The following is a 27,909-nucleotide window of genomic DNA, read 5'->3' on the forward strand; positions in this document are numbered from 1 at the left end:
CAAATTTCCAGTCTTGTCCACTCCTTTCTCCTTGTTTCTTTCTCCGCCTCTGCCTTTGTCTTTTATGTACTTGCAGAATCTCATTTTTCCTTTACAAGTCATCTCCATCTGCTTATGTGTCAGAGTGGCCCTCGTGCCACGCATCACATTGAGGAATTCTCAAGATGAAGGGCTGTATTCACATCACTACTTCTGTCTCAGCACTGTTTCATGCTTGTCACTGCTCAGCACTCAGCGCCACACTGCCTTGTTTTGTCAATAACCATTTATTTGTTGCTGGAATAGTAGCAACCATTACATCTGACCTCCCTGTTTCATCAATTATGGATAGATTATTGGATGTGAACATCTGCAAAAGCTTGCTGTTGAACTTACCTCCTGGCTGGGATTAGATAAAGTATTAAACTGTTGTTTATTGTCAGGCCAAAACTCTACTGGGAAGCCAGGGAATTCCAAGGCTAGCAGACTCCCATCAGCAAGCACCAAAAATTGTTTAGTATTGCCACTGTTTCCCATAAGATCGTAGCCATTTATTATTTACACTTATTACTAGTTGTTATAACATACTTGATAAAAGCTCTTGGCAGGCACAGTGTTTCCAGCTATTGTCACATCTGTCAGGATGGAAAGGATACATAAACTGTTTTTTCCTCTTATATTGCTGTTAAAGGGTAACAGATGAAGCTTCTTCACTCCAGACTGTTAAGCCATGCTTTATTTTGAAGAAATATGTCAACAATGGCTGGTTTGGAAAACGTTACATTCCTGTACTAAATAAAGATTGCAACAACCTTTACTAGAGTAATGTCTCTTGCAGTAAAGGTTTCAAATTGGAGTAACAAATAGTAACAGGCTAATATACCTGGTTTTGACATTTGCATAGGTTTTTTGCTCTGAAGGACCTTGCTGATTTTAAAAAAAAAAAAAAATTAGTAAAACTCTTTATGTGGTATAGTAAATAATAAAATGATGACTGCTTTCCTACAAAGTTGTAGGTGTAGAGAATCAGAATTAATATAATTGTTAGTGCCACAGAAGGCCAGAATTAAGAACAGTAATAGAGAAGCTAATACAGAAGAAATAAGGGTGGGAACAAAAGTTTATGTTTATTCATCATCTGTAGATTTCTTCTCTTTTAAGTGTCCTGTGCAGGAAAATGAAGCATATGGGGTGAACTCCTGACCCCGTGGAAGCCAACAGAAGTTTGAAATTACTCTGGGGAAAAGGAACTTTTTCAATTAGTTGCTTTTATTTATGTAACCATTCAGAATCAAAGCAAAACATACACACTCTGAATATTATGCAAAGCATATAAGTAAGACTTGATACCGGCAAAGAACCCTATGTCTTATCTTGATAGACTGCTAAGGAATGAGTGAAATGTTTGTCTTTTCTAATCCTTCAAACAGATGCAGACACGAGAAACCCGAAGCGTGTATTGCTATGTGAGTTTATAGAGCACCAAGGTAAACGTGGCACTTGATAGCCAAGTATAACAACAGGGGAGGGAAGAGTGTGGGCTGGATGGAGCAGTTACCCCTCGGGGAGTGTCAACCAAGCAACACCTTAGTGATATCATCTTAGTGATAGCCATGTCCTAGCAAGAGCCTGTGGAAGGTCTTGAACAAGGGTGCTCCACTGTGATGTTTGACTTGGCCAGACTTCTGGGTGGATTCTGGAGGGATCCCTCCACATCTTCTGTCCCCCAATGCAAGTGCATTGTCCAAGTACCCATGTTAAAGTCCCTGGAACAGCAGTTCTGGAACATACCAGATTGGCCAATTCCAGATAATTTCTTTCTCTCTCTGTAGGAACAGTGAAGTTTGTACATTTTTGGTTTAAGTCTTTCCCGTTTATTTATCCAAACAGTGCAGTCCAGTGTAATTGGATGTTACTAAGGGCAAGGAGTTAACATTCACATTTAGAGGATTTCAGTTGGTGAATTTCAGTTGTGGGAAAAGAGGGAGAACTAACAGTTCTGGCAAATCAGGGACCACTCCCTCTTTCCTCAGCATGGCACCCAGTTTCAGTATCCCTGAACTGCGAGCATGCAAACAGAATGCTGTCCTGCTGCTACCCTGGACGCTCACTTGCCTGAGTATATTTGGCATTTAACATATCATGGCCTGCCTTTGGGTTGATATTGGTGTGTTATTTTCCTGGGATCGATGAGCTCTGTTCATTGTAATCAATACATTACATGAACGCTACAGTTTTCTTATTGCTGTCCAACCTCTCTCACTCTGTGTTTTGGTCAAAATAAGAATACATCTGAGTTTGTATTGTGAAACTTTTCTTTGACCTTACTCAAATTATGGTAATAAAGACTGCACTTTTTAGACATTTTCAAATGCGCATTTCTTGGGGAGCTATGGGAAAGAGTTCATTGAACTGCAAAATGCCTATGCGTACAGTTCTATTGTCTTTAATTTTCACTGGACTTTGTGAAAGTGATTATTTAGTGACTGCCAGAGCTACGTGTTCTTTCTGAAAGTGTTTAAGGGGTACTAAGTGATACGAGGCCAGTAGTCTCACTCAGTTGCATTGTCTGTCTACCAACACCTATTGTTGGCTCCAGAAAAATATTGTCAGATGCTGCTGGCCAGGCTGGGCTTTAGCCTGTTACTGCAACACCTGTCAGAAATCATTAGCTAGTGGTCTCTTTGACTAATGTTCCAGTTGATTGTCTGATTCATGTTCAAGATCTGTAAATGAGGCAGAAGCATCTTTACTGCTCACCAGCTGTGAAATGGCAAAACACAGCTAGATTTTCAGGAATCAAAATAAATGTGTTTCCAATAAAGTTTGACAACAATATCAAGTGCAAAGCTGAGAGCAGAACTATGTTTTTTTGTTTTTTAAAGTTACAGTATTATAAATCAATATTATCCCATATTGTTTTTGTCAGAGTAATGTATTTTACCGAAATAATGAACTACCGCTAGTAGCATTAATCTTGTGTTGAGTTGGATAGACATTCTTTATTCAACATAAATTCATACCTTCGATTTTTAGTCTTTTGTCCATTATCCCCAGATGTATCAATGTTTAGCACAGCCCTGTGTCCTTTTGTCTGAGTCCTCAGTGTATGCTGGTGAGGTATGTACGTTTTTATGTACGTATAAAAGAAGTACAGGTGTGACAACAATAAAAAAATAAAGGATGGGATTTTGGGGAGGGGGAGTCTCAAAGAAGGAGCTGGTGTATCTGTTTTGTATTAATGGAATAACCCCAGGAGGGTCCCACTGGCATAATGCTGAGATAACTGAGAAGCAAGTCTGGGCCTGAGATCTGACTAACATTTTTCTTGGTGAAGGAGGTAAACATGAAATTCACCGCTATCTAGAGAATTAGTGCAAGCGCTATACCACAAATATTTTCTAGTTTGAGGATTTAAGCAGAGCTTGTTACTTTATTTTTATACTGTAATTAATTGTAGCCACAATAGACTTGCAAAGAAAAGGAGTTGATGTAGTAAATAGATGCTCCCACAGTAGCTATCCTCCTTCCAGGTGCACCTGCCTCCAGCTTTTATTGCTAAGTAAGAAAACAAAGGAAATTGTACAATGCGTCCTGCTTTTTTTTAATTTCTATTTTAGAGTCATAAAAACTACCTTTTTTTTTTTTCCCCTGCATACATCAAAATAATAGTGGATGGTATGTGGGACAGCTGTCTGTGATGTGGAAGGCAAAGTTGAAGTCTTCACCCTGCCACCTTCCCACATCCTGCATGAATGAGAATAAGTGATTGAAACCCGCTGCTCATTTCTGTATTGCACTTTGATTTTCATTTTATTTGTTGTTTGGGTTTTGATGGTTTTTTTCACCAGTATTTCCACTGCGGACCCGTAGAAGTAGGAGTTTTGAGACAATCAGTGTGCTTGGTCACATAGAGACAAAAACTAATTTGTGACCCAAACCAGTGCAGATTTTGTAATTTTTATTTTATTAAACTTACCTTACATTTTCTTTTTAGAGGTAGAAAGAACTGTACATTATTCTAGTCTATTCAACTGCATATACAATGACCTTTTTCCAGTAGTTGCTAGGAGTATCGAAACTCTTTGAAACAGCATGGAGATTTTATAATGCAGCCTAGCATGATCAGGATAAATCTATTGCAACAGCTTCCTCAGAACTCTTTGTACACAGCAAATTTAAAACAAAAAAAAACCCAAAACACAACAAACTAAATCAAAAAAAGCCCACCAAACCAAGAGATTTTGCCCCTTCAGTAACCCTAAATCTCTAAAAACTTTTTCTGAGTTTTGAGAAGGAAATTCAGGCAGATTCATATAATACCCAACCCCACTCTTTCGTTACCAGTATAGATTCTTGCGTAATCCCATTCTATATCTCTTTACACAGTGTTATATATTTTTATTTACACTTCTTTAACATGAAGAAAATTACCAAGGTGGCATTTTAATACACAATATTTACCATAGAATACTGAAGCAGAAACATGTTACCTTAATAAGAAGACTTTTGCTCTGTTGTTTAAAACAATTTTTCCATCCTTTTTGTTTGTGTAATGACAGCTGTATTCTCTAAGACCACAAATGCAGCAAAACTGTACATTTGTGTAGGAGTTTTCAGCATTAATTATTGGCATGTTCCACCTCTTCCTTGGATGTCACTGTCCTCTGCACAGATTGGCCAAAATATATGTAAAAGACCCATTTCTGGCTATACATCTGTCTAAAGGTATAAAAAACTTTCACAGGAGCCTATGAATTCCATTAGATCTGAATGGTAAGTGTTCCAAATATTTATCCACTTGACAAAGAGCTAATAGATGTCCCAGCCATGCCCACTCAATACTCTCTTGCCACATGCATGTCATGTCTTATGTGGTATTCATAGGAAACCGGTTAGATGGACTGGTTGTTCATATCCCATGAAACTAAACAGGAAATTTTTCATGTCAATTTGTTGATTACAGGCTGCTTACAGATTCTGCCAGACATCACTGTGTCAACTCTGCTTGATTTTCCAGCATGCAAGCTTTATAATTTTTCATTTGAAATGAAAATTAAAAGTGTGCTGTAATTGCAAAAGACTTAGGGTCAAATCCTCTAATGCCTATGTGTTAATCCAGCATCTTATCCTGCCCTACCTTGTTTTTCTATCCTGAATGTGAAAGGTAAGGCGTTCACCATAGGTGAGGAGGCCCCTCTTCACTTCTTCCACACAAATGGGTAGTGGGCAATCGTAGCGTACAGGGGCACTACATAGCTCCTTCCCAGCAAGAATGTGTCCCTTTCTGTGTCCCTACGTAGCATCTGAAGCTGGAGTTATTTAAAATACAGACATAAATAATATATTATCTCTCGTAATTTATAAAGATTTCCTTCCCTTCCTGTAGATGATTTAATTATCATTATTTCATCATTATTTAGAATGCAACATTTGGTTTGTTTATAGTAGTAGTAACCTGGGACCAAGATGAGCACTTTTCAGTCAATATGAATGAGTGGCTTTATTTGCTTACTTACTTCTTTTTAGGAGCTGTTGCAGAGGTGCAATGAACCAACTTTAGCTACTCTGGCTATGGTTTTTCCTTGGTTTTATCTGTACTTTTTAGGCTTTGTGGTATCTTTGGTAGAAAAAAAGTACAGCAGGCTAAGCCTTAGGTGCCTAAGTAACCTTTCTGTGCCAGATGGTAACGACTAGGGGCCCTGTGTCCTAGTTTAACGTTGTAGAGGCCAGTTTAAAGTAGGAGTGATTTTTAGTCCAGTCCATAAAATTTTGCAAGGCTTCTGACGTTCTTATGGCAGGTTTTCTGATATGGGCACAATTATTACAACAAATGTTGTAGGTTCTCTGAGTTAAATGCAAAACCAAGAACTGCTTCTTGGTCACTTGTGTATGTTTGTGTTACCAGCCCGGATTATTAGAATGACTCACTGCAGGCTTTGACAATTTAAGTATGATTTCAGTTTAGGGCGAGTTCTGAACTGATGTGACAAGTTCCTAACTGGGGTGCCTGCACTCTCTTTTTGTCGTATCTTATGCACTGATAACTCAATTGACAATGACCTTCAAGTATAGGATGCAATGCTGATGTATATGAGAGCATAACTGATACGAAAGTACTTGAGGGGTGATAAATAGTGCAGTGCACCTTAATAAATACTGCTTTTTTTGCACACAGAGCTTATATAACTAAAAAATAAGAGCCTTGTCCAGGGATACTCCTGCATGTCGTAAAAATCCTTTAAGAGCTAGGACATCTAAATAGTGGAAACAGTGACAGAAATGGTGACATCCATAGCATTAGCATACACAAGTTGTCTTCTTTTGAACAGTGCATTTTGCCACTAACGGGGGATGCACTCTTAATAGAAAATGCCTTAGCTTTTACCTCAGTATAAATAGGCATCTTGGGGCATGCAGGATACTGTCATATGTTCCTGGGCATCTCCCATCCCCCTTCAGAGCTGGTAAATGACATTCACTGCTCCTTTCTTGGAAATGTGCAAAAAGGATTTCCATAGATAGTCTTTGGAGATTTCCTGTTTTCTCATGTGTGTAATAGGTTGGGTCAAGCAACAAAAAGGAGGGAGGAAAGAATAGGATTTAATTTTATATGCACTCTCCCGTCATCCCCATTGGAAAAAAAGTGGATGAAAAGGGAAATTATGCAATACAGGTGATGTCAGTGTTAAATTAAATTAAGATCATATGTTTTTATGCAGCAGCTGTAAGCCTTTGGTTATGGGAAAGGTCATGATAACAGAGTACGTTCCAAATGAATGTTAACAAATTGCTTGTGTGTGAATACTTAGTCATAAAAATGACAAAATTATCTACAGCATTTTAAGCCAACATAGTTCAAATGTATAACCTATAATTTATTCCTTTTTGAGCATGTGAATTGTACTAAGAAAAGTTGTCATAGTGATAGTTTAAAGAAAGAAAAATAATATTAAGTTGTGTATCAGCATATGGTTCTAAAACACTATGAATGCAAAGGATACCGTCTTAAGGTATTGATTAACAGAAATTCATAAAAGCACAGCCTCTTAAAATCTTCTAAATTATGGATAAGGGAATTTATATTGCGAATCAGGAGATATCTCTTTGGTTTTTACAAAGTGTCAAAATACAGGGATTTAAATCCAAGTTGTATCTTTTGAATTTGCAATTATTGAGTATTTTTAAACAACTATAAGTACTGATCAAAAACCTAGTTCCACTACAGCTAATTAATGAAGAACTGTACATGTGGGAAAACTTCAATTTTGTGTTTAATATGGACACAGAGACTGAAAAAAAAAAAATGTGGAAATTCTTAGCACTGTATTTATTGGGTTTTATTTTCCTGTTTTCACAGATTTTGAACACCTCTGTAAAAATCTTCACAGCACTTTGTGATTCTGCTGGCCTAGGCAGAGCATATGCAGCTACAGCCAAGATCCTGGTAAGGTAGGTTAGCACATCCTTGTCTGGCTGTCAGTGCAGATTCATTCAACTGTGAAAGACTTAAATTGTTAGAGGTCTGTCGCTTCCCATTACTGACTGCTTAAATTTTAAGCAGTGCCCTTCTTGCAGTAAGTGACCCTTTTATTGAAAGTTATTTTAAACTGATACACATTTTTTAAAGTATATGATCCAAGCTTTTTTTTACCTGTAAACCATTCTATGCCATTTTTTCCCCACATTTTGGGGGCTTTTTTAATTCATTTTTTCCCACAAGTTTGGGAGGTACCTTACTGGAAAATAGAAATCAGGTGTATTTTCCAAGTTAAAAAAGACAGAACAACTTGAAGAATGTTGCAAGCTTCACCAGAAATCAGTGTAATCTTTTCTGAACTCTAAGTTTCCATTTATTGCACTCACTTCTTCTGTGGCATTTCTGGTTTGTGCATTTATAACTAGATATAAATTTGTTGCAGATAAATTGCTTGTCTTCAATGTTTTCGTTTCAGCATCTGGCATTACAATCTTTTTCCAGGTGAATTAGTTTGAAACTACATCAACTTCTGACACAAATAATTTTGACATAAAGTAGTCTAATGCAATTATCATATGAAGTCAGAAAAGAAGATATTAAAGTGAAGGCTGCAGCTTATCCTGCGTTTGGGGACTTCAGTGCGTATGATGCATGATAGAAGTTAGCAAATTGTTTATGGAGGAGGACTTGTCACCAGGTTTATTTCAGTGTGCAGAGCAAATTCTCCTGTTTGAGTTAGATGCCTTGCCTCCTGGCCTTTCAGAGCATTTAGGGACCAACCACAATCACAGTTCTCTTCAGCTCTCTGATACATAATTCATAATACATAATTCATGGCTATTCATATTCTGAGTGTCCTAAAAAGTACATGGGATAAGATGTTCAAAAAGCCACAGAACAGACTTAGAAAACCAGGTCCCATTTTCAGAAATGTCTTAAGCTGAACTGAGAAAGATTTAGTTGTTGGGACACCAGCTGTTGCAATGAGTGATTTTGCAATGAGTGCAAAGGTGTCTAAGCTCTCAGTAGCATTCATGGGTTCCTTGTATTCACAAAAAGCAGCAGTCTGGGTATAGGGTGGCCTAAGATAGCCAAGAGGACATTCCTAGAAAACCATGTATATAAATTTCCTCTCTCTGTGATTTAGGCATTCTGGAATGAGAGCACATACATTTATTTACACAGAAATTACAGATTTGGAGATCATTCTGAAGCCAGGTTTCTAAACCCTTCCCCTGAAAGACCATGCCAGTGCAAATTTTTTTAAAAGCACATCTAAAGAAAGAGTGGCTAGTGATTTTCTTTGGCATCAGATCTGTACTCCACACCTTCTGGGAGCATTCTCTAGCTGTCTGAGAATGGACAGTCTGATTGCTTTCCAGTTGTTGCAATTTGAAAAGAGGAAAACCAGTAGGTAAGGAGAAATGAGAAGGGAAACTAAGAGCAATAAGATTCCCCAGTTTAGTATTGGGAGAGGAACAAGAAGAGGAACATTCTGATTGATTCAAGTGAAGGAGGACTCACTCTCTCACTCTAGGATCAGAGATTTAACTGCTAATCTATTGCACAGGTAGAGGCACAACTGTAAACCCTTCCTCTGGAAAATGGCTACTGTGGTATTTTTTATGAAAACCATCTGGTAGTTATGCCCTGAGAGCATTAACCAAATTAAACACCTTGCATGTGTGCCTGCTTTGAAGAGCTTTAGGTACATGATAGGCATGAATTGCTCAAACCTGTAAAATATCATGATGATTCTCAGCACCTTTCAGCCATTTGAGAAACTTTTATGTAGAAAAGTCTGGACACCTATGAATCATAGAATCATAGAATAGTTCAGGTTGGAAGGGACCTTCAAAGGTCATCTAGTACAACCCCCCTGCAATAAACAAGGACATCTTCAGCTAGATCAGGTTGCTCAGAGCCCCATCCAAACAGACCTTGAATGTTTCCAGGGATGGGACACCCGTCTGGGCAACCTTTCCAGTGTTTCACTGCCCTCATTGTAAAAAAATTCTATCAATTCTAAATCTAGCCTCTCCCTTGTCCTGTCACAACTGGCCCTGCTAAAAAGTTTGCTGCCATCTTTTTTATAAAACACCTTTAAGTACTGCAAGGCTGCAATAAGGTCTCCCCGGAGCCTTCTCTTCTCCAGGCTGAACAACCACAGCTCTCTCAGCCTGTCCTCCTAGGAGAAGTGCTCCAGCCCAAGGTGTACTGATACTAGAGGTTGCCCCAACCCACGTGCAGGACCCTGCACTTGGCCTCATTGAACCTCATGAGGTTCACATGGGACTACTTCTCAAGCTCATTCAGTTCCATCCCCTCAGGTATGTCAACCAAACTACTCAGCTTGGCGTCCTTTGCAAACTTGCTACGTCATTGATGAAGATATTAAACAGTACTGGTCCCAGTACGGACCCCTGAGAGACATCACTTGTTTCCAGTCTCCATGTGGACATCGAGACATTGACCACTACCCTCTGGATGTGATCATCCAACCAGTTCCTCATCCACTGAAGAGACCAACCATCAAATCCATATCTCTCCAAATTAGAGAGAAGGATGTTGTGGAGGGCCATGTCAGAGGCCTTACAGAAGTCCAGGTAGATGACATCTGTAGCTCTTCCCTTGTCCACTGATGTATTCACTCCATCATAGAAGGCCACTATGTTAGTCAGGCATGACTTGCCCTTGGTGAAGCCATGCTGGCTGCCTCGAATCACCTCCCTGTCCTTCCTGTGCCTTAGCATAGCTTCTAGGAGGATCTATTGCATGATTTTCCCAGGCACAGAGGTGAGGCTGACAGGTCAGTAGTTCCCAGTGTCCTCCTTTCTACCCTTTTGAAAAATGGGTGCAATGTTTCCCTTTTTCCAGTCACCAGGGACTTTACCTGACTGCCATGACTTTTCAAATATCATGGAGAGTGGCTTGGCAACTACATCAGCCAATTGCCTCAGGACTCTGGGATGCGTCTCATCAGGTTCCATAGACTTATGTATGTTCAGGTTCCTCAGGTGGTCACGAACCTGATTTTCTCTTATAGTGGAACTGTTTTTTCTCCCCTAGTCACTGTCTTGCCGTCCATCCACTCAAGAGGTGTGGGAAGAGAGATTGCCAGTGAAGACTGAGGCAAAATGTTGAGTACCTCAGCCCTCTCTTCATCCGTTGTTAGCAGTTTGCAAGTTGTGTTCATCAGGGGGATATGCTTTCTTTGGCCTTCCTTTTCTCGTTGACATACCTGTAGAAGCCCTTCTTGTTATCCCTTACGTCCCTTGCCAGGTGCAGCTCCAGCCACACCTTGGCCTTCCTGACCCCATCCCTACACAACCGGTCAGCACCCCAGATTCTTCCCAGGACACATGTCCCTGTGAAATCTTTGTTGCAGATGTTTCCACAAACCATGGGAAACAGAAATTCTCTATCACGTGCATTTAGGCATGTCATTTTCTAGGGAAAAGTCTGACATAATAGCATCATGTTTTTGACTTATTCTGCCAGTGTCCACCATGGTAATGACTTCTTGTGGACACATGATTTATACATCCAATTCAATCACATGAGCAATCCTATAAAAGGTGCATATTTTCATAAAAGTCTAATAGGGGTAAAAATCTCATAGGGCATTTTAGCATGAAACTGGAAAATGAGTTGCTCTAGATATGTAATCTCTTCTGCTGAAGTCATCATAACTGTTTTGTGGGATCATGAATGACTATATCTTTAGGAAATTACTTTTTATGCATTTAGGAAGGTGATGTCTAAGGAGATAGAAAGTAAATGGCTGTATAAAATAACATGTAGATTTTTGAAGGAACTATAAAATATTAGCCCTTTGAGTAGGAAAGACCTGTTTGTCATGTTATCGTGTCTTGTGCAGGATAAAGTGTTTCAGTAATCCTTCTATCATGCTTTAAATATCTCAAGCTGCAGCACTTTTAAAAGTACTTCCTTTGACAAATTGTTAAGCCGTACCCACCAATTGCTAGTTGGCATAAGTGAAGTTCTAACAGTGAGAAATATCTTTCTGATATGTATCAGATTGATTTCTGTTTGCTTGAAAGAGGTTATATGCCCTAGCAATTTTCACATTTTCTATACATGGAGCATAGGTTTTTATGCGAAATATAAAAAATGGCCAAAAATACATCAAAACATTTCTATTAATTCATGAAATTAAGAAAACCTTTTTACATTTTCTCCTGTCACCGATTCCATTTGCTTTATTACTTTTAGCCTCTAGCCCACAAACTTGGTGGCACAATCAACAAACCCCTTAGTGGCTGTTTCATCTCTGCTCTATTTGATTTCTCCACTCTGAGTAAATGATTAAGTTTTCATGCATTGGTTCAACCAAAATCTATGTTCACTCAACCACATCCTTTATTGATTACTTCTACTGCAAACAGTAGGCCAAGTGTGATATACATAATTGGACAGTTGTCAGGGGATGTGGGTGTTAACAGTCCTGTTTTCCCAATTGGAAACTGGAATCACCTTGATACACAAATATTCTGCACTGTTTCATTCTCATTCCTTGGACCGAGGAGTCCTTTTCCTCAGAATATATGTTTTTAACTCTCAAAGGTCTGGTTGAATGGATTTAATGATTATACCATATAATATGCTCTTCAAGTTGCACCTGTGCACTGCATATAGAAAACTAGAAAAACTGGAATTAATATTTGTCTAACATTTTAACCTTGTCCTTTAACTTATATAAATCATATGCTGTCTTTCTGTGGGGAAACATTTTATTTTCTCTTCTTAGAAAAAAAAATAGGTTTAAAAAAATGTGTTTCTATTTCTAAAATTTAGAAGCCTTCTGACATTTGGCAAATGTTTACAGTACAGTATATTTAATATTCTCGTGATACTAAGATACTTAAATTAGTAAACTTTAGTAAATCCAACTCTGCTTATTGACAAGTAAGCTTTACAGGAGCGTGTTTTGAGCTTGTTATTGTGCAGTGGTTTAGCATTCTTTTGTAGCAATCTCGCTCATCTCGATCACATACAGATAATCACTGCAATATTGTCAATTTGCAGCCATGCTTTGCTGTGTTTCCTGTTCTGTGGCAGCCGCTACCCTGGTATAATTATGCTGATATCATAAGACAAGGAATTGCAGACTTCTGCCAGATTTTGAAAGCACATATCCCTAATATAGTTTATAATAAAAACTGTAATGTAAATAAATCCCAGTCAGCTATTTGCTGTATGAATATAACTTGAAGGTGTTTTAAAATGGTGAGAAAATAAATCAAAATTCTTTATCACTTACAGGAACGTCTATTTCTGTGAGTTTCTTAATTAAGACTGGATTGTTTGGCAGCTTGACATTTAGCATGCTACACTCCTACATTAGTGACTCAAGTTCATGGCTAATATTGAGGTCAGCTGCAGTAACACTTTAGCCTTAAAGGGAAAAAGAGCACAGTGCCTTACAAGCAAACCCAGATGTCTATCTTATATCTTGTAATCATACTGCAGAGATCTTATATTGTTAATATGACCAGCTTTATTAAAAAAAAGGAAATCTGCAAATGTTATTGTCAAAGTACGTTAGCCAATTTTCAGCTTAGACGCAGCTGTGACCTCAAGTTGCTCTGATCACACTGGGATTTGGGGGTGACACCTGCAATCCACAGTTTATAGGTTTGCTTGTGTGACTCCAGCAACCTTTGATCCTCCCAGTCAAAGTGCAGCATTACACTCAGGGAAAGGCTGTCATCCCCCAAGCTAAGAGACAGGGATGTTGTGGAGCTCCTGCAGCACCACCAGGGTTCTAGAGCAAGAAATGGCAGCTCCGAATGCCAGGAGAACAAAAAAGTCTTGCTGAAAAACTAGCCTTCTTAAAACTTTCCCCTATTTTGTCAGGATGTGAAAATGTTATCAGCTGCTCAGCAGAAAAAATATTAAAAAAATTGAAACTCCAAAACCCTTTTAAAATCATCACCTGCATTTTCTTTCTTGGCCTTAGAATATGGCACGATATTCTGAAGAAGAATCTTGTTTTATTTCACTCAAAGTATCCAGTTCTGCCCTCAGAGGTTCTGTGTGGATGAGTCCCATTGGTCTCAGCACAGGTAGTACCTAGAGAACCACCTTGGAAATAAAGTACAGTCATGGATGAGTCACCACACAGTGAAGTTAGTTCAGAACAGGGGGATAGATCTTCAGCATTTTGAGAAGCCATCTGAGTGAATATTTAATTTTGTCCCTGTCCTTTGCTTCAGTCAGGGAAAAGCGGCTGAAACTACTGAGTACTTGGGAGAGTTTATGAAGGCTGCTGAGAATGCTCATCTAAGCCAAAGCCTGGTGGATGCATGTGTATTACTTGGGAATATTTACAATGAAAGAGTAAGTACTGGTTGTAGTAATGGTGTCAAACAGTTGCATTTGAATCATGGTGAAAATCTGGTTTTGCGTATGAGATGACCCAGAAGAATTTTATCCATGTATTGTGTCTTACAAGAGTTACCAAAGGAGAAGATACTGTGTGACTAATTAAAACAAGCCTTAAGTTATTGGGAAAGGTGAAAATTTCACAGCATATTTAACACATAGGGGTTTATTCTAGAATCAGTGAAAAAAGACTCTGAATTCAGATCATGACAAACTTTCAGTGTTGTGAAAAATCTGCATCCAAATCACCATTGTGGCCACATATGCCCATAGAGATTCATCAGTTAACACAAATGAAATTTTATTGTATTATACATTGAAATTTGACCTTTTTGAAAATGAATGTGTGCTACATTGCATATTAATAAGCAGTTTTTAATCTTAGCTTGATTTCTTCTGTACATTCTCTCAGCTAAATTTATGAAATGCGTGCTAGTAGCAAATAGTTTGGCAAAGGTCTGTGTTGTTATTGGAAGGGCTTTCTCTTCTATATGCCTTCATCCAGCCTGATGGCTTTGATTTGGCCTGTTTAATTCAACAGATAGGCAGTGACAGACAATATTAAGCTAGAGTTAATTAAGAAACTCCCTTTGTCGTAGTTTCCAAGGTCTTTTGAGATACTTCTTTCTGACCCACGTGCCAGTCTCTCAATTGTGCCTCTGGGGTGGACCCTGCAAAGGCAGCAGTTCTGTTGGCTGCCTGTCTGCGTAGCGGTTTCCATGCTTGCTCTGTCCCTTATCACATCTAGAGATGCAGCACTTGCACTGCAGTAGTGCTTTGTTTTTGAGAGCGGAAGAGTTAAAAGCATTAGCGCAGAAGTGAGAGATTCATGCTGAGCCCATTAACACCTATTTTAGAGTTGGAATACTACATGAAGTTCTTTAGATACAATAAGTAATAAAAAGAATTCATTCTGCAGACTGGACAATGTGGAAATTAGGAAACATTTTCACTGTGAACATAGAAACAATAGAAATATCCTTTCTAAATCCTTTCTAGCTTCTGTTGCCTGTTTTTTGTCAGGATTTATTTTCTATGTGTAATGTACCGAATAGGATACTTGCCCCTTTTTACTTACACTACCCCCAAATGCCCCCCCCCCTTTTTTTTTCTTGATTCCTCTTACAGAGAACTCCCTCTACCAAAGTTGGTGGCTCATTTTTGTTTCATAAGCAGTAGAAACATTTCTTACTCTGTAATCTCTAAATTAGCCTGAAAGCTTTCTATTTACATATGTTCTTAGCATAAATGCTGGATTTCCCATTGAAAAATAAGTTTTAAAGTCTCTAAGAACTTGCTGAAGTAACTTTAAAATGGATCTGACACTTAGAAGAAAGTAGGGTGATGTGATGCTGTGCTTAGGTATTCTACTCCAAATTTGAAAAATAATTAACTAAGTTCTATTTAACTACTTTTCTGTTTCACTGTTTCTACCACTATTGCTAATAATTCTATGAAAAGTGATATTTTAAGAATTAACCTCTTTATGGTTATTTTCTAAATTCGCTTTCTCAATTCACCTTCTCAATTCGGAATTTACTACCTTGAATTGTGGTAATGGTGTAGAAGGGAAGAAATGTAGTAAGGCTTAATCTTATTAACTTACATAAAATATGTAATTTAAATATATAAAAAATTCTCTTGAAGTTTTATGGTTCCCTATTTTCTATACCATTTTTTCTACAAGGTCAGCAATGTTTACCAAAACTGAGTCTAAATTAACGTTTCCTCTCTTGGATCACTGCCTGCTTGGTGTCAGCTGTCACCACCAGTATTCTCTAAGTTAAGTCATTATTAGGGTATTTTTATTCAAGTCTGTACTTCCCCCAGTGATACAATTTGCAGTAGTACTGTCCTTCTCATGGAATTAAAGATATCTCTATTTATATCCAGATCTATCCTTGGGGACCTTTAGTAAACCAGAGATACAACTTTCACTATTCTTCCCAAAGTGACTTTGACCAAATTCTCTTTGCTCTGTCCACGCTGTTGCTGTATCTTTAAAATTCTGTAATGTCACTATTCCATCACCATCTTTCTTTAGTGCTGTACACTCAGTTCCTGCTTTCTAGTCATGATTGTTTTACCCATATGTTTCTTGTTTCCCAAAATGCCTGGGTTTGTGTTATGCGCAAGTATTAGGTCTGATTTGTCCCGGTTTGTTGAGCAGGTGGCTCACTTCATATCCAAACTCTGATGGACTTAGCATGACACACTCTCTCATTTCTCATTTCACTTTTCACTAAGTTTCCTAGTCTGATTTGCTGCATTTGTCTCACTAGTTGTATCACTTGACCTGTAATAGTTCTCATGAGTATGGTAGGTAGATGTTTCTGCTTTTATCTATTATCCTACTGCTAATTGTTCTTTATTCATTGCTGTGTCCTCATAGGCCTAGTTCTGCTCTCTTGCTGTATTAAACAAAGACTAAAGACTACCTGAATTTCTGTTGTTCTTTTCTCCTTTTTTAATTACAGGCACATTTTAGCAGCCATACAAATCTTCATCCCAAAAAGTGGTATCAAGTGCAACAGGTATAATTGAAGTCTCTCTATGCAGAATGGAATGTCAATCCTAATAAATCAAGCTGAGAGTGAAAGGATAAGACAACTCTGAAAATGTTTTCAGTCAGGAAGTTAGTGCCATCTGGGCAGCAGAATTCCTCACCAATGGGAGAACTGGAAGGCATCTTCCAGGGAGTAGGCAGACTATAATTAGTGTTAATGATAGACATATAGAAACTGCCATAAGAAGTTTGTCTAGCTCTAACACTAGCCAGAAATAATTTCTTCAGAGTAAGGTAAAGGATGAACAGTTCCATAATGACTTGCTCCCAGAAGACCTTTTTTTGTCTTGTCTTGTTTGGTTTTTTTGTTGGTTTGTTTTTGTTTTTTCACAAGGATGTCCATTTTTCTTCTTAGTAGGTTTATGATCAAGATTATCACCATAAACGATCCATTAAGAAGAGAGAGTTACCTGTAATTATTTTAAAATTTCTTGCTCTTTAGTTATATTCAATTCATCCCTATTCTTCTATTGTAGGTGGTAGCAATTTTCAGTCTGTTCCTTTATCTTTGCTGTTTGACATATATTTACTTTGTGCAGTTTTATTACTATACTGTTTATTTACGTAGATTGTATCTACTGTAGCTTTCTCCACTGCATTCTTGATGCATCCTAATATTTTGACTTTACTAGGTATTAAAGCTGTTTGCATTTAGGAGAAGCCACTGCAGAACTGCCCATGTTATTTCAAGGCCACCTTCCTGAGCCTGAGTTAATTAGAACCCGCTAAAAGTTACAAATAGTTCAGGCAGTATGAATTACCTCTCATTTTCTAAAGAATTAGTTTCATTTGTTATCACATAACCACTCAGGTAGTAGTATTAAATACTAGACAACACTGATACTAGAGCATAAAGTTATTGCACACTGCCACGTATAATACCAACACAAAATGTACTGCTTTTCAAGCCTGGATTATACTACCTAATTTTAATGAGAGATAGAACTTATTTTCCAGCAATTCAATCTCTTTGTCTTTAGATTTCTTCAAAATAAAATTTTATGCTGTGTTTAGGTCTCCTGGTATGCTACTTTTTAAATTAGAAGCTTGCTCCTGCAACTCTTCTTTTGACTCCATCTCTGATGGCAACTCAAAGTAGCTCCATGGCAAAGAATGTGAGGATTTTTCTTTATAGATCTCACATAAAAAATAGTTCTTGTTATACTTTTTTTAATTCCTCTTAATGTATTACCTGCTATAGTTTATACTCCTTTTTACTGGATTCATGACTGTTGGATTTCTGTATTCTGCAGGATAAAGAGATAAATTATTTGGGTTTTCTATTTGGTGACAGTTGGCTTATATTTCTCCTACTGTTTCCCTTTTTGTGATATCCCTGGTTTTTAGTATACCCCTCTTTCCCCATAAATCTGTAGGTTTTAATTTCTGTTCTTTTCTGTGCTTTAGGTCCATCATTTCATTATCCTCTTTTTTCGATTTTTAAGATTTCTGTTCTAAAATTGAGTATCACAATAGTAAATTGGAACCTTTCCTCCCACAGATGTGTTAAACTTAATGAAACAATAGTGATAATTTCTAAATGGCCTGGCCAAAATCTGTATTAATACTTAGCATTGGTATACTTAGATTCGTATGTTCAAAATACTACACAGACAACCAAAAAGCAATTCAGTTCCTGAGAAGGGTATGAGCAATGTTATCTGGATTTTAGAGGTTTGGAAACAGCAAGGGAGAGTGATTTGCTTAATACCACCATGAGTCATTCTGCAGGCTGGCCTTTCAGCTGCAACATCTCTGAGGTGCCAGAGGAGCAGGCTCTAATATCAAGGTAAAATACAAGTGACTACAAGTAGTTCTTACAATTCTTTTCTTTTTTTTGTTTTCTTTACAAGGGGAAGTACAATGAAGCATTTGAGTATTTCAGTCGGGCTTCTGAGGCTGCAAAAACTTTAAATAATTTGCCCTTAGTGGAAGAAACAAGGACTTATTGTGGCATTGCGAAGGCTCATAAACTGATGGTGGCATTTAACAGCCATATAGAAGCAGAAGATCCCATCAGCCGCAGGTACCTGCTGGCATGGAAGGAGAACAGAAGTGACATGTGCACTGACCCTCTTACAGTCGGTAAGACATTGGTTATGAAACACATTAGTGCTGTATTGTCCTCAACGGTTAAGTCGTTTTTCTTGTAGAGTTTTATTAAATTATTTCCTGGGTTTAATCTTCCTACTGAATGGAGGTTAGATTTACCCCTTTGTGTGCTTATTTTAAAGGCTGAATTAAATAGGTTTAAATACAATATAGCAGGGAGAAACAGATAGTAGTAGTTGCTATGAATGGTAACTTACTTTTTTCAGTGCTATTTTCCACAACATAATAGTTACAAGCAAAGAGTGATGTATTAGTTTAGTTAAATATCATTATTTTAATCTTTAAAGAAAAAAATAATAATAATTTTCATTTGCAGACAGTTTTTCAAGTGCATCCAAAAATAAGTTCCCTGTTACTAAAAGCAAGAAGTAATTTCTGCTTGACATAGTGAATATAGTTCTGAATTCAGAAGAACATGCTGTTTTATTTTTGGCATCCTTATACTTGACGTTGGAGGGGAAGAAAAAAAAAACAAATCTATGATTTCTTCTTTGTGTTTCCTTGTCTCAGATAAAGAGTAGAGGAGGACTTTATGTGGAGTAGACCTCTTTCTTCATGGGTTAAATTTTCTTTACTTTTTTTTCCCGTGTACTACATGTCAATACAAGACAAACTGAATTATGCATTATCCCAGAGTATTGATAGTATTAAATTGTATTGTACTGGGGAATGAAGAGGAATAAATCTACTCCACCTTAAAACTTTCCTCTCTGCATTCCTGTGGAGAGTGTGAATCTGGAGTACAGTGGAAGTAAATGACAGCTGGGGCAAAGCTGGGACTTCATATGGGACTTCAGAGTTACTGTGTCCAAATTCCCTGGGTTATCATACTCTCAAAGACAAAGAACTGCTTGTTTGCTGTTTTCTTGTGTATCTTTTCCTTTCATAGAATTGGAACAATTAAGTATAACTTCAGTTGTGAACTTTATATATAAAATAAGTGGTTAATAGCCAGGTAATTGAAGGTGCTAGCGGTTTAACAGAAGCCAGGATACCAGAGGCAACACTGGAAGCAACTGCGAATTGTGGAACGAGGACATTCATTGGCATGCTGAAGAGATAAAAAATTAGATAGCACTCTGTTTAGAGTTCCAGTGATGGTAACAGGGCAGTTCTTTCTCAATGATAATGCATTTCTTTTTCAATGACTAAATATATTTCTATGATATTTTGCCTCAGTAAGTGAATATCCAGCACGCTCCCAAATGGATTTTGTAGGCTGGCAGAGTTAATTGGGTGCATATCCCTTGCGTATCTTCTGCAAGGGATAGTAAGTTTCTAGACCTGTCGTGCAGATGCAACAGTCAAAGAATCTAATGTCAAGCAATTTTGTATGCATTTCATATGAGGATCATTAGCTGCAGCTGATGTAAATGAGAAGCCAACAAAAATTGACAACGGCAACAGCAAAAAAACATGAGCCCCAAAGAGATAGGATGACTTTTGTTATGTTCAACATGTATTTTACTTCTTGTACCTAAATAAGTTTTCTGTTCAGCTTTTACACATTGCTTTCTCCAGCCAGTTGTGAAACCCACATATATCCTGAAATGATACGTGCCCCTTTAAGCTCAGGCTTCATGCTCCTCTTTAACAGCACTTCAGGGATAAAAAGAGTATGATTAGAAAAGCCCTTTATGTCCTGGCAAGCGTGGTACCAGAAGCCAGTTTTGCCTGCTGAGATTCTCTTCCTTCAGTATTTCTGCCTAGTTTACCCTCTGTTACTTTCAGTATTACAGTTTTCATTTTAGTTGCAGTTAACTCCAGGAACCCTGTGGCTACTGCATATTTAGCAGCTCTTCCAGTTCAATATCGTTCTTCTCATTAGTGCTCCAAGCTTACTCTCATGATACCCAGATTACATCCAGGAAAACATAGTGTCACACTGTCAGCACAATCTGTAACATTCTTCATGTTTTGTGTGCCAAATCGCTCGTTAGTGCTGGCATTACATTTTTAATATCTTTGTCTGGCAAAACATGACCTGGCACCAATTCAGTATTAGGATTCACTGGCTTTGAGTTTCAGGTACAGCCTTTATCCTACTTTCCAGCAGAATGTCTGTGCATCCTATGATGGACTCATCACTTTGGAAATTCCTGCTGTGATAATAGAACAGTATTTCTAGCTCTTTCAAACAGCTCAACATCGATAATCTACTAGATTTTTCTTACCCTTTTTGAGGATAAAACAGTTAAAGACAAGATACAATGGTAGTTCTTAATCCACAGGGGAGTTTAATGAAAGGAAGAAGGAAGGTAATAATTTTTTATTTGTAACTGTTCTGACTGAATAATTTTTCTGTGACAAAAAAAATAAGAGTAGTTTCTGTATTCTTAGGCAAAAGAAATACTTAGGCTAATAGAGGAACAATGGCATTTAAATTCAAGTACTGCCACACACCTTATGTCTTTCAAGCAAGGCTTATTTTCTAAATCAATCATTTCAATAACCTGACGGGAAGAACCATTAATTACTCAATTTACCTCAACATTTATTAATAAAATGGATGTTTTGACCAAAGTTGTTACGGACAAAAGGGATAGAATTTTCAGAAAACAGTGTTTATAAATGCAAAGGAGAATGTGTTTCTATCTGCTGCATTTGACTCAGTCACCTGACTTCACTTACAAGAGAGTTGTTTATGCCAATGTGAGATGCCACTGCAAGAACAAATATGTTTTTACTGATCTTTTTATGTGTAGTTAAACATATAAAAAAAAAAAAATCTATCAGCAGAATCAGAAGGCAAAAAGGCTTGTGACTCTACATTCAAGCCTAAAAAGGAACCCACAGCTTGACTAACATTGATGAGAAAATATTTCACAGTTCTTTCAATAAATAAACTGACTTGCTGCCTTCTAGAAGGGAGAATAATAATTAAAGGTGCTGAAGGAAGGGAAATTTTGGATCAGATTTTGGATATTGATTATATGAAATGCTGACCAGGAATTGTGTTTTTTGTGAGCCTGGCAGCTTTCAGTCCAGGTCATTGCATCTGGCAGGGCTGTGCCCCAGCAAGAAACCTTGGATGCTTGAAATCTTCTAAGCACTTAAATGGTAGACTTAAAATGCATTGTTTTCCTCATACTAAAAAGCCTTCAGTTGTTTTCTTGAGAAATGCTATATGCTTTTGACTGCATTTTACATTTGTATTTCTTGACTTTGGAAAACTTTGCAAAATTGACACATTTTAGGTTTTCTGTGTTTGTTTTGTTGTGTTTTTTATAATAGTTACAAACACACCATAAATGATTATCTTACCCATATCATCAATTGTGAAGACTTATGATCAATGTAATTATCTTGTGCCATCAACTTCAGCATGGTCAGGACTACTTCTAGCATTCCACTCCTAAGCAGTCTTCAATGTGATTTAAAATGCATGCACCAGCTAAAACTGTATCTTGGAAAATACAATCCAATGAGCTTTTTTTCTTACTCCCAAATATGTAGTCCCTCAACATTCTTTCTCCAGCTTCCTCACATAGATGTAGGGAAGGGTACATTCCATACGATGTTTCCTTTTTGTTGTGTAAAAAGCAAAATTGTCAACCTACCACTTCACATTTATAAAAGCTCTTGAAGGTGTTTTATAGTCATTTTCCTGTAAAAGATGTGGCTAGCACAAAATTGTTAAAATGTCGAAGAGCAGATATCTTACAAGGTGCATTTATATTGAGCTTGTATGTGACTGTCATTCACTAATAAAAGGATTATCCCTGAAGAATGGTAAAGTAAGAAGTGAGATATGAGATCAAAGATTACGCTAAACAAATTCTGTTAACATTTCTCTATTGTAACTTACCGCAGCCATGTAATTTATGGGCCATTTTGGTAATAGTGTCCAACAGTAGAACAGTCTCCTTCACCATGTGATAAACTGCTTTTTTACTGTCCGCTCTTTCTGAAGTACACTAATTCCAGGAAAAATTCTAACATTACAAATCCTGTCTTTCCTCCATTAATAAATTACATTAGGTACCTCAAATGCATGCTAGTAAAACTGTTATGTCACAGCACTGTAACCAAAATGCTTGACTGTACTTTAGCAAATCAAAACCAATCTTCATCAGGAATGTGCATTATAAATTATACTTTGTATTTGCCCAGTAAGTGTTCATCAGTGGTTGCAGATTTTTTGGTCTGAGAACATTTAAGAGAAAGAAAGGATATGGTGCACTGATCAAAACTACAAAAATAGGAAGTCTTTGTGCCTTATACAGCTGTACACCCTTAAAGTAGTTCCTATATGATGCCAGCGGACAGGTAAACTTGCATCAGCAGGTTCCTTTCACTGCATATTTCATATCTAAAACTGTCATAGATTACGGCGTATCATGACACTGATGTGGGACTGCTAGAGTCGTGCACATGCATGTGCTCCCTCAAAGCCCCTGTATGTGTGTCTGTTAGATTGTTTGGCTCATTTACTATTTAATAAGTCGTATTGCAGTTAGCATGTACAGAAGGCCAATATATAGGTTTGTATGATGACTGAAATTAGCATGCAGTCTTAATATTTTCTTTTAACGTGTCTTCTTGATAGTGTATTGGTGGGTTTTGGAACTAACTTATTGAGTGAAGAGAATTAAATGTAAATGCATTCACTGACAAAGTAGCTAGAATGAATTTGAACAGGCCAAACTGACTTTCTTCCCAATCACTGCTGTAAAAAAAGATGGGAATGATTCAAACCCTCTTTTTGGGAGGCAGAGAGCTTGCCTGTGCCTCCCAATGACCTTCTGGGCCCCTCCTCACTCTCAGCAGCGTGATCACTGTGCCGGAGTCTGGAGATAGGATCTGTAATGGACTCTGCTTCAAGCTCTGTATCCTTATGATTTGTGTCAATAGTGACTTACTTAATTTCAGAATACATTGTTAATATGACCAAAAAATAATGAGAAATAGAAAGGATTTTAGAGACAGATGTTAGGTGTTTTCCTAGAAAATACAATTGAATATAAAATAAGGGAATTATACACTTGTTCACACTTGTTATTCTTGTTAAATAAAAACTATGATTTTAATGTTTTTAAATTATAGAAAGGAAGTGTGTGACCAAGTACAGCCTTTAAGGCTGTCCCTGTGCCAGAGGCACAAAGGCTCACTTCTTAATAAGCATGTTGTAAAAGCAGCTCAAATGCTTCGGTGTCTCCTACTGAAATTCACAGGATGGCTTCTGCACGTTTTTGTGGGGTTTATCAAATAGTATAATTTGCTCACTTCTGGAAAAATGCTGTGGCTAGAAATGCCAAAATATATGCATTTAGGAAAAACATTAGCAAAAAAAAAAAAAAGGTTAGAGGTGGTTCTGTCATTATTTGTTTTTCCTTAAAATTTTCTAAACTTGTACTGCCTCTTCTCATTCACATCACCTAGCACTCATCAGTTGCTGAATTTTACCTAATCTCACTTTAAATTTTAATTATTTTGTACTGTTGTACCTTTGATATTAATGCAAAATACCTTAAGTAAATGTTGAAAAACAGCATGCTTATATATAGATGTTGATGACATGGAACGGGTGTGTTTCAGAAAATTTGTTTATGTGGTTCTTATGTTATTGATTATTAATTGGGGTTTGTTTTTTAAGGATTTGATTAAGTCTTAGTTATATACTCTGATATTTTTAGAAGGTGAGAGTGATTATTGCTTGGAAAGAATCAAGTGTGAAGAGAAGAACTGAGGGTGACAGGGAAGTTTTTCTTCACATTGTGATCAGTGGCCAGATGCACCAGATTCTCAGTGAGGAGTCTGAGAACACCGTTTAAACATCTATGTCAGTTTTGCCATGAGTGCAGTACCTTTTTCTGTTTATTGCTGATGGCTGAAGTTTGTCTGAAAAAAACATGACATGGGAGTGCTGATATTCAATGTTCTTGCGCTTTGTACAAATGCGCTGTCCAGGTTTTTTTTCCTGTGATTTCCTCTTAAATACTGCCTTAAATAATTGGGAATTACTAGACAGGATCAGGTCTAGGATTGGCAGTACCAGATTTGAGAGGAGGGTTCTGAGAATATTTTAATGTTTAACCATGGAATAATGTGTTAGGAGAAGTTTCTTCATAATCTTTGCCAGAAGTTGGCAGTTCTTGTACGTCTAAGTGGTGTTATAACTTCAGTAAGTTCAGTATCGTGCTGTCTAATGTGATTGTGAGTGTTCTTGTCATCTACAGTTATATAAAAACATCTTAAGTAGAGGAGAATTTGGATCTCATCTAGATTTTTCTTCCATCTGATACTTTCTATGGAAGCATCTAAATCTTGCTATGCATTTGCTTTAGACAAATCCTGTGCTAAACATTGTTGGCATCCAGCTGTGTTTTCTCAGACAAGCTTTCTAGATCAGCAGAAAATGGTTCCCTAAATGAGGTGAATTGTTCTTTCTTGTGGAAAAAAAATGTTGGAAGTAGTGCTCAAACTACAGTATATTGTCAGACCCTTTAGTGTAGCTTTATGCACTGAACTAGTGTAGCTTCGTGCACTGCATTGTCAGGACTTCTACAAAAAGTGGAGTTCCTTAACAGTTTAAAAAGTGAAGTTCAGTCCTGCTCTGATTCTCTAGGATACTTGGATGGTGCAAAAGAAATTGAAGCTCTTGCCGAACCACATTAGGTAACTTCTGGAGAAATTTGGAGTCACCTAGAAGTTTTAAGTTTGCCTGCAGTCTAGAAAATAAATGCATTGACAAAGGGAAGAGTCATAAAGCAGAACAGCTGGCAGCTGCTGTGCTCCGGCAGTCCCCTGATGGTTGCAGGGCCAAAGGAGTAATAACCAATTGGCATACTTTGAAGTGGCCCTAGGGCTTCTCCACATGTGCCCATCATCGGCCCCTTTCCTTTGCTGCATACATGAGCAAAGGTGTCTCAGGTGATTTTATACTCTTGTTCTCAAAAGAGAAAACTGATCCTCAGAAACAACCAAAGAGCAGACTTTTATGTTTTTGTTTAATATTGAGAAGGTTGTTGTCATTTAGACTTCATAAAGAACCTCTTATTGGTGCTGTCTGCAAACATGCCAACTGAGAAAGATTGACCTTAGGCCAACATGAAAACAGTTCTCTGCTGCAAACTCTTCCTTACCAAAAGCTCCCTAACAATATTTGGACACAGAAAATCAAAGCCAAGACAAAGAAACTGTATTCAGTGCATATTTTCTGTAACAGAACCCTTAGGTCATCTCAGGAGTCACAGTCAGTGTATCAAACACCTTCCTTCTCCTTCGTCTCCCAAGCCACCTTTCTTTTCTGCATCTTTGAGGGGTGTTTTTTCTGAGATGTGTTCCCCTGTCTAGACATACCCTTTTGTGTTCCTCTTATGTTTAAGTAACAAATTGCTATTTTTATTAATACACTGTAGCCTGAAGATAGCCAAGATTTAAATTATTTACTATTTAGAATGAGTCAATCTATTTAAAAAAGTGAAGTGTCATACTTCCACAATTAATGTATTTATGAAATCATATTTCTTTTTCCCCAAAATGCACCTCTCTTTATATTCTTTTCTGTAATCATCAGGAATATTTTGTGATTTTTTGGACAGTTTCTGAAACAGTTATTTTCTTTTTGTTTCTCATCCTTCTCTGTCTGTTCTGTGCACTACTTCTCTTTTGGTTTCTCTCCTGTTCTTCAGTTCTATATTGAAAATTATTCTCCCTCCATTTTTGCCCCACACTTTCATTCTGAATCCCAAATTTATGTATGTTACCTGTCAATGTTTAAGGAGCATAAGTCAGTTACCTCTATACCCAGTAGCTAGCATCTTGATCTATACCTTACTAGGTATATCTTTTGTGCTTGTAGTAGAATCAATAGGAGTTTTTTAAGAGCAGTATTTCAGTTTTTTCATGCTTACCATTTTGGCACTGTTCTTCATGCTCTGTGTTTTTATTACGTTGTGATCAGAGAATACACTGGGAAGAATTGCACTTCATATTGAGTATCTTGGTAAGCTGGTTAATAGAAAATTGTGAAGTATCAAAATAACCTTTAAAGAGACCTTAATCACCTGTGTGAATGGATCGACTAAGTTTAAGTATACAACTAGGTGATTAATTAGCTTGAAGATCCAAATGCATGCTTAAGTAGATGACCATGCCCCCAGGCTCATCCACTTGTTTCTACTTACTCAGTTAAGCATTCAATATTATCTGCAATACAGAATATTCCCGTTTAAAGGATCATACAAGTCTTGCCACAGAGCCAAGTAATTATACAGTATTTTCTGTAGTGTGTCATACAAGTACATCATATTGAACATACTATCCTATAATACTGACATTAATAAGTATCAGAGTAATTGATCAGGGAAGGGCAATTTGAAATTGTTCTGAATCAAAGTTGTTTTCATATTTTTCCATGGTTGCTACAGTGTTTTAATTCAATTCCTTTTCCTAAAAAAATCTGGCATATTTTTTGATTTTTGAGATGTAGCTGCAATGGATGTTAGTCAAACACAATGTAGCTGGTGTCAGCTCCTGTGGGGAATTAATCTTCTGCAGCGTTTTTTGAAATGGGACCTGCAAGTGCCCAGCACCTCTCATATCTATACCTTACGCTTATTCATATGCTAATCATAATGTCTGTGAAAGCCAAAAATACTGTGTCTTTTTTGTGAGGGTGTTTTTCATACTGTTGGTTACTTACAGATCATGTGAACATAGCCATCAAGCTGACCGATTGTGTTTATGCATCTCAGCTGGTCACCCAAGTGATAGTAGTGTGCATTCAACTCGGTGCTGATATAAAATTGAACTTGAAACATGGAGGATGACCATGCCATATAGTAGTCTTGCTCAGCTCATGTTGTGCGCCCAAGGAATTTGAGGCATAGGAACTCCAGATCATGTAGCTGATGTCAAGGCAAATCAGAATGTTATAGCTGGTAGGAACAAGGAGGGGAGGGGGATGCATGCTGCACGCTGCACCGTGTTGGTGGTTCTGGGCTACCCATTGACTTCTTATCCTGGGTGCAGCACTTGCATCCCTCTGTTTACCTTACACTTTTGTTCTCTTGGTGGAAAATACCACTTCAGGGTGCTGTGGAGCCAAGTCCTTTGATTCCAGAACCTTTAAATCTGCTGAACAACGTCTTGAGATGTGTAATTCCCTGAGAGTGAGTTTATCCTCACTGGTACGCCTACCTCAGTTTTGAGAATAACATTAAAGCAAATTATATTTTATTTTGTAGATGTTCATACAAGAAGAGAATTGAGATGAAACATTGACAATTTTAAGCATTAGGAAGTCAACTGATATATTGGAGTATAACTGGGGTTCTGTTTTTGTCATCTCTTACATATCTTGAAATGGCTCACAGTTTACGTAGGGGAAAGCAATACTTCAGTTGCTGTATTAGAACTG

At 37.5% G+C, this 27,909-nt stretch overlaps 1 protein-coding gene across 1 annotated transcript in view; it reads left to right on the forward strand.

Moving 5' to 3' along the window:
• Positions 1-27,909, forward strand: part of TTC29 (tetratricopeptide repeat domain 29) — a 131,737-nt gene that overhangs the window by 63,142 nt on the left and 40,686 nt on the right. The window contains exons 8-10 of the mRNA XM_074154874.1: positions 7,340-7,431; positions 13,699-13,822; positions 18,287-18,518. Of these exons, the coding sequence (XP_074010975.1) occupies positions 7,340-7,431; positions 13,699-13,822; positions 18,287-18,518 (448 nt within the window). The remainder of the gene's footprint in view (positions 1-7,339; positions 7,432-13,698; positions 13,823-18,286; positions 18,519-27,909) is intronic.

Source organism: Numenius arquata, chromosome 10, assembly GCF_964106895.1.
Source record: "Numenius arquata chromosome 10, bNumArq3.hap1.1, whole genome shotgun sequence".
Lineage (NCBI taxonomy): Eukaryota > Metazoa > Chordata > Aves > Charadriiformes > Scolopacidae > Numenius > Numenius arquata.